Source organism: Ornithorhynchus anatinus, chromosome 3, assembly GCF_004115215.2.
Source record: "Ornithorhynchus anatinus isolate Pmale09 chromosome 3, mOrnAna1.pri.v4, whole genome shotgun sequence".
NCBI lineage: Eukaryota > Metazoa > Chordata > Mammalia > Monotremata > Ornithorhynchidae > Ornithorhynchus > Ornithorhynchus anatinus.
This window is the reverse complement of record NC_041730.1, coordinates 111049881-111057202: the sequence shown is the minus strand read 5'-3', so window position 1 is coordinate 111057202 and position 7322 is coordinate 111049881. Positions and strand designations below refer to the sequence as shown.

Here is a 7322-nt window from a genome sequence, read left to right as displayed (position 1 = left end):
AAGCCCTTAACACCTGACATGGTTTTGAACCGGCTCCATCACAGTCAATCAGTACACATAAATAACTCACCTGATTTCTATATTTCTTAAGATTTATTTGCAGCAAGCACCCTGAGATTTCCAGTAACCCAACAGCAGAAAACATGAGTGTGATATCAAGGGAATCTGTCTATTGTTCTCTCCCAAGTGCTTAGTACAATACTGTGCACACAGTAAGTTATTCTATAAATACAGTTGGTTGATTGGTATCACCTCAGGGCATGAGCCTGGGAATTGGTTCTGACACTCTTTGGAGAAGGAAATCCCTCCTGGCAATTTTTTCTTCACATTCTATGTTGGCTCCCACAAAAATCAACTGCATTTTTTCCCTGACCTAGGCTAAGCCAGGCCTCCTGATTCTACTGAGGGGCATTAAAAGGTGCAAATCACTCAAATGAATCAAAGAGTAAATTAATACATAAATATATAAATACATTCAACCATCCTGACCCCCACAGCAGTCTATATCTCACTTATTTAATTCATCACTGGTTCCATCTTTCAATCAATCCATCCATTCCTCATTCACTCAATCCCCTTCCAGTCCTCAATCAGACAATCCCTCCATCCATCCCTTAATCTCTCCATCAGTCAGTGATACTTATCGAGTGCTTACTGTGTTCGAAACACTGTACTAAACGCCGGGGAGATTATAATAATAATAATAATGAAGGTATTTGTTAAGAACTTACTATGTGCCAAGCACTGTTCTAAGCACTGACATAGATACAAGGTAACCAGGTTGTCCCACATGGGGCTCACAATCTTAACCCCCATTTTACAGATGAGGTAACTGAGGCACAGAGAAGTGAAGTGACTTGCTCAAAGTCACACAGCTGACAAGTGGCGGAGCCGGGATTAGAACCCACCACCTCTGACCCAAGCCTGTGCTCTTTCCACTAAGCCACGCTGCTTCTCTACAGCAGAGCTGGTAGACACGTCCTCTACCCATAACGAGTTTACAGCCTCCATTCATCCACCACTTGGTCTGTCCATCCATCATTAAGTCCATCCATCCAATTGCATGCCAGTGTCCGTAAGCGTTAAAAAGGGCAGGTCAGCAAAGTCATAAAGGGGGAGAGGCAGAAAACACATCACACACGAATAAGACCACCAAACTCCATCACGCCTTCACTCCTTGGTTCCTTACTGGGAGAGGGAGGGAGATGGCGACCAAAGTAAGGGCCAGGCATCATAGGAAGGGATGCAAACTGTCTAGCATGAGAGTTGGAGGGAGTCTGAAGTGGGGCGAAACCAACCCAATACAGCTTCAAGACTGTCAGCTTGTCTCTAGACTGTAAACTCATCTGTAGAATGCAAGCTCACTGTGGGCAGGGAACGTATTTATCAACTCTGTTATATTAATAATGTCGGTATTTGTTAAGCGCTTACTATGTGCAGAGCACTGTTCTAAGCGCTGGGATAGATACAGGGTAATCAAGTTGTCCCACATGAGGCTCACAGTTAATCCCCATTTTACAGATGAAGGAACTGAGGCACAGAGAATAATAATAATAATAATAATGTTGGTATTTGTTAAGCGCTTACTATGTGCAGAGCACTGTTCTAAGCGCTGGGTTAGACACAGGGGAATCATATTGTCCCACGTGGGGCTCACAGTCTTAATCCCCATTTTACAGATGAGGGAACTGAGGCACAGAGAAGTGAAGTGACTTGCCCACAGTCACACAGCTGACAAGTGGCAGAGGCGGGAGTCGAACCCATGACCTCTGACTCCGAAGCCCAGGCTCTTTCCACTGAGCCACGCCGCTTACACTCCCAAGAGTTTAGTACAGCACTCTGCACACAGTAAGCACTCGGTAAATACCACTGATGGACTGATCGATCGATCCTCGGTTCCCCCGCTCCTCCCTGCTTTACAGCGGCTGCTCCCACAAGCACTGCTTAGTACAGAGCTCCTCACACAGTAAACGCCCAATCAATACAACTGACTGATTGATTGGCATGGGTCTAGGAATCGACCACAGGATATTCTTTCACCGCACAGCGGCTGATCCCTCTAGACCGCAAACTCATTGTGAGCGGGGACTGTGTCTGTTGTATTGTTATATTGTACTCTCCCAAGCGCTTAGTACAGTGCTCTGCACACAGTAAGTGCTCAATAAATTCGATTGACTGACTGACCGACCGACTGACCGACTAATCCCCTTCTCGGCTCAATTGGCCAAGGGACCTGAGGAGACCCAAACTCTCAGCATCCGCCGGGTTGCGCCTCCGTCCCCGGCTTACTAGTCGATGCACGGCCCTCTTCAGCTTCTCTCTCTCCTGGGATTCCCTTTTGATCTTTAATCCTTCCAAGTAGTGGTGGAGGGCACTGGCTTGAGATTTCCGGTGAAACTCCTGGAAGCGGCCGTAGTTGAGGTGGATCTGTTGCTTCTCCCCATCCGTGAGCTTCTCCAGGCGGAGCACCTTCTGAAAATTGACTTCGGCGTTTTCATAATCAATGCCTTCGGCGTACATGTTGGCCAGGTCGATGTAGGCAAAAACAAACTTTGGCTTCTTCTCCACAAATTTTTCAAATTGAATCGTGGCCAGACTGATTAGCTCCTTCAAGTCGTCTTTATCCCGTCCTCGAGGCTGGTAATTGGTGGCCTTCTTGATTTTATTTATTTGGGCCCTGTAACAGAGGCCTTTCTGGTGGTGCACGAAGCCAGAGGTGGGGGTAAAGCGGGCGGCCTCGTCCAAGAGCTGCAGGGATTTCTCCAGGGCGCCTTTTCGGCGGTAGAACTTGGCGGCGTAGCGGAGGACGTAGGGGACGGAAGACATTCGTTCCAGAGCCTCTTGGATGTACTTTTCTCCCTCGGCTTCCCGGTTCACATCCTGAAGCCTCAGCCCCAGGAAGACCTGAACGGGCGTGTCGTCGGGGTTGAGCCGGACCGCCCGCCTCAGAGCTTGGAGGGACGGAGCGTCAGCGGGAGAGTTTCCGCTGGCGATGTTCTCCAGCCGGTAAATGGCAATGGCGAAGCCGGAATTGAACTCCGGGTTGTTGGGTTCCTGTTTCAGAGCCTTTTCGAAACAGGCCTTGGCCCTCTCGTAGTACTTAAATCCGAACGTGAGCAGCGCCCACCCCTCTTCGGATAAGACCTCGGCCCACTCCACCTTACAGGGGAAGGGGCCGGAGAGGGCCCGGCACACACATTCCACCTTGTCTGCGTAAGCCTGGGCCTCGGCGAGGTGGTCCGTGTGGTAATGCATCCAGGCCAGGTTGCCCCAGGTCACGACACTTCTTACTTCCGCTCGGGACGCATCTTCACCCTGAATCTCTTTCTCTGCCTTCCCCAGGCTTTCCAGGGCTTCTTCGTTATGACCTTGCAGGTACCTCGTGTAGGCCAGGAGGTTGTATGAGGTAGCTTTGGATTTGGTGGTTAGGAACTGAATCTGATTGCAGACTCTCTCTTCCAAATCCTGCAGGGCGATGTCTTCTTTCAGTAAATCCCAGGTAAAATGGCATTCTAATTGCAGCAGGCGAGTCCTTAGTGAATCCTTGGCAACGTTGCTGTGAATGGCGACATTTTCAAAGTTAAGAATGAGGAGCCACAGATCCAACCTGCGCGTGATTTACTAGAGAAAGGGAGGGATAATCTGCGTTCTAAATAGGTCTCTACGGCTATAACGTTTGCGTCTTCCAGGTTTACCGTCTCGATGGTGCGGGTTACATTACAGCCTGCCTAGCCCTGAGTGACTTAGTTTATTTTTCTTTATCGTCGTCCTTGAGCTCACTTAAATCTCATGTATTTTAAAGTCAGGGAGCCTAAAAAGCAACTTGGATTTAGAAGGATTCAAGTTATTGAGTTGTGTCATTTGAACAGCAGAGCTCTGAACGAGTATGCTTCTTTAAAAAATCTGTGACCTCGTCATCATCATAAGCAGCAGCAGCAACAGAAACAAATTTTCCAAGTTGCTCAATGGTTCAGTGACTAGAAATCAGATGTTCCTCTCTGATCTCCCTTCCTCCTGTCTTTCCCTGCTCCAGTCTATTCTTCATTCTGCTGTCCGGATCACCTTCCTACAGAAACACTGGGCATGTCATTCCCCTCCTCAAAAACCTCCAGTGGTTGCCTATCAACCTTCACTTGAAGCAAAAACTCCTCACTCTTGGCTTCAGAGCTGTCCATCACCTTGCCCCCTCCTACCTCACCTCCCTTCTCTCTTTCTACTGCCCACCCCGTGCACTCCGTTCCTTTGCCGCTCATCTCCTCATGGTCTCCCATTCTCCATTCCAAGCGCTTAGTACAGTGCTCTGCACATAGTAAATGCTCAATAAATACTAATGAATGAATGAATAGAAATCTTCATTTGGGCAGAATTTGTCCCGCTTTTTGGGGGAGGGGATTGTTCCACTGCCCTACGGGCAGGGTGGAGGAGTGGTGGTCAGACAGAGGTCAGAAAGGGTCTGCTCTTTGGCCAAGGATGGCAGGAGAAGGTCTCCCTCCCCCCGGCCCCCTGAAAGGAAGAGGACAAGGAGAGGCAGAGCAGCTTTTAGTGATAATAATAATAATAATGTTGGTATTTGTTAAGCGCTTACTATGTGCCGAGCACTGTTCTAAGCGCTGGGGTAGACATAGGGGAATCAGGTTGTCCCACGTGGGGCTCACAGTCTTAATCCCCATTTTACACATGAGGGAACTGAGGCACAGAGAAGTTAAGTGACTTGCCCACAGTTGCATAGCTGACAAGTGGTAGAGCCGGGATTAGAACCCATGACCTCTGACTCCCAAGCCCGGGCTCTTTCTACTGAACCACGCTGCTTCTCTGGCATTTGTTAAGCACTTACTATGTGCCAGGCACTGTACTAAATGCTGTGGTGGACACCCATCCCCTGTGAGGTTCACTATCTCAATCCTCATTTCACAGATGAGGTACCTGAGGCATATAGAAGTGAAGTGACTTGCCCAAGGCCACGCAGCTGACAAGTGGCGGAGCCAGGATTAGAACCCATGACTGCCTGACTTCCAGCATTGCGTGGTTGGGGTGGCTGCGGTTGCTCCTGCTATCACATTTGTGCCTGGGTTGTGACAAGGGTTGTCCGCTGCCTGGCTGGTTGGTGTTGATTCATTCAATTGTATTTACTGAGCGCTTACTGTGTGCAGAAGCACTGTGCTAAGTGCTTGGAAAGTACAATTCGGCAATTGAGACAATTGCCTACCCAACAACGGGCTCACTGTCTAGAAGGTATTCCGGTCACACTGGAAACTCTAATTCACAGTAGAGAGGGTCGGTTTGGACCCAATTAAAGTCACATCTTCTGCATGAAGTCTCCCTTGATTGAACCCTCTTTTCCCCAGCTCGCTCTCCCTTCTGCCTCATCTATGGATCTGTGACCTATGGACATTTGGTATTCGCCCCCCCCCCCCCCCAACCCTACAGCACTTATGTTCATATCTCTAAATTATCTATTAGACATTACTTAGTGACTCATATTAATGCCTGTCTTCCTCTCTAAACTGTAAGGGCAGGGCAGGGAATGCATCTGCTTATTCTCTTGTATTGTTCTCTCCCGAACGGCTCTCTTACTGGTACAGGCTCTCATAATATCCCGGCTGGATTAGTGTGTCAGCCTGCTCTCCGATCTCCCTTCCTCCTGTCTCTCCCCGCTCCAGTCTATTCTTCATTCCGCTGCCTGGCTCATCTTCCTGCAGAAACGCCCTGGGCATGTTGCTTCCCTTCTTAAAAACCTCCAGTGGTTTACCATCAACCTTCGCATGGAAAAAAAACTTCTCACTCTAGGCTTCGAGGCTCTACGTCACCTTGCCCCCTCCTACCTCTCCTCCCTTCTCTCTTTCTACCGCCCACCCTGCACCCTCCGCTCCTCTGCCACCCATCTCCTCACCTTCCCCGTTTCGCCTATCCCGCCGTCGACCCCCGCGCCTCGTCCTCCCGCGGTCCCGGAACGCCCTCCCTCCTCACCTCCGCCAAACTGATTCTCTTCCCTTCTTCAAAACCCTACTTAGAGCTCACCTCCTCCAGGAGGCTTTCCCAGATTGAGCTTCCCCTTTTCCCTCTGCTCCCTCTGCTCTCCCTTTACTCCCCCTTCACCTCCCCTCAGCTAAGCCCTCTTTTCCCCCCTTTCCCTCTGCTCCTCCCTCTCTCCCTTCCCCTCCCCTCAGCACTGTGCTTGACAGCTCAATTGTATATATTTTTCTTACCCTATTTATTTTGTTAATGAGATGTACATCACCTTGATTCTATTTATTGCTATTGTTTTAATGAGATATTCATCCCCTTGATTCTATTTATTGCTATTGTTTTTGTCCGTCTGTCTCCCCGACTTAGACTGTAAGCCCGTCAATGGGGAGGGACAGTTCCTATCTGTTGCCGATTTGTACATTCCAAGTGCTTAGTACAGTGCTCTGCACATAGTAAGCACTCACTAAATACTATTGAATGAATGAATGAATGAATGAATGCTTTGAGAATAGTATGCACTCACTAAATACCACTGATGGATTGACTGACCTGAGTAGCTGCAAATACCACCGACTCTCAGTCCCCTTTTTCTGCCACTGCTTGGCCCAAAGAGTGGGCATGTAGGGAGCAGTGTGGCCTAGTGGATAGAGCACAGGCCTGGTCACTCCTACCCCGTGGGTTGAACGGGCGGCAGCCACTTTGTGCCCTTTCCTGCTCTCTCGGCTCGCTCTCTTGAGTCTGTTCATTTCTACACCAAGGTCACGAAACCCTCTCATGTGATCGCGAGATCAAAGTCGTTTCTCTGACAAAAATCCGTAACAGTTTTGGCGACCACGAAGGGACCTTGTGCTCAGGATTGGACAGACCAGATCGAGAATCTCCGGGAACCAGGTGTCCAAGCGCGCTCAAAGGAAAACTGTAAGTAAGCCCGCTTTTAGGGTCCGGACACCCCTTCCTTGAGATCTCTCGAGCCTAATTTGGAGTGCCCGTGGGTTGAGCGGGTAAGCGGCTAGGATTCGCTCTGTGTCTCACAGAGAGGGGATTCTCTGCCCGGTTCCCAAAGAGAGGGGACTTCTCCGGGTTTGGAGAAGGGGATCACCCTAAGAGATGTCCTAGGGGGCTCTGGGAGATATCCCAGAGGGTCTTTCCTGGTTGAAGGAAAGGGGCTTCCCCGTATAGGGAAGGGTGGGGTCTCATCTGTTCAGAGAGGGCTCCTGTATTCGAAAGTTCTCCGAACCTGGGATCAAAGTCATCTTCCGTTAAGAAAAAAAAGGAAAGAAAAAAGTAATGACAAGAAAGCAATTGAGATGGTGCCATGATTCTTGGACAAATTTAACTGATCGACAGGGTCTCAA

The 7322-nt window shown here is 49.3% G+C and overlaps 1 protein-coding gene across 1 annotated transcript; it reads right to left on the bottom strand.

Annotated features, from left to right (window-relative positions):
* Positions 1–2165: 2165 nt before the first annotated feature.
* Positions 2166–4271, bottom strand: LOC100075203 (interferon-induced protein with tetratricopeptide repeats 5). Its single transcript, XM_039911326.1, has 2 exons — positions 4225–4271; positions 2166–3556 (listed from the first exon to the last, which is right to left on the bottom strand). Exons 1-2 carry the CDS (start codon positions 4269–4271, stop codon positions 2200–2202), a joined length of 1404 nt encoding a protein of 467 aa, XP_039767260.1. The 3' UTR covers positions 2166–2199.
* Positions 4272–7322: the final 3051 nt, after the last annotated feature.

What these genes read in the sequence shown, in the direction of transcription:
- LOC100075203 (XM_039911326.1), bottom strand. Translation starts at nt 4,271, where the DNA reads ATGGGAGACCATGAGGAGATGAGCGGCAAAGGAACGGAGTGCACGGG. An exon ending in AAAGGAACGGAGTGCACGGG is followed by an intron (nt 3,557 to 4,224) that starts GTGGGCAGTAGA and finishes CGCCATTCACAG; the next exon opens with CAACGTTGCCAAGGATTCAC.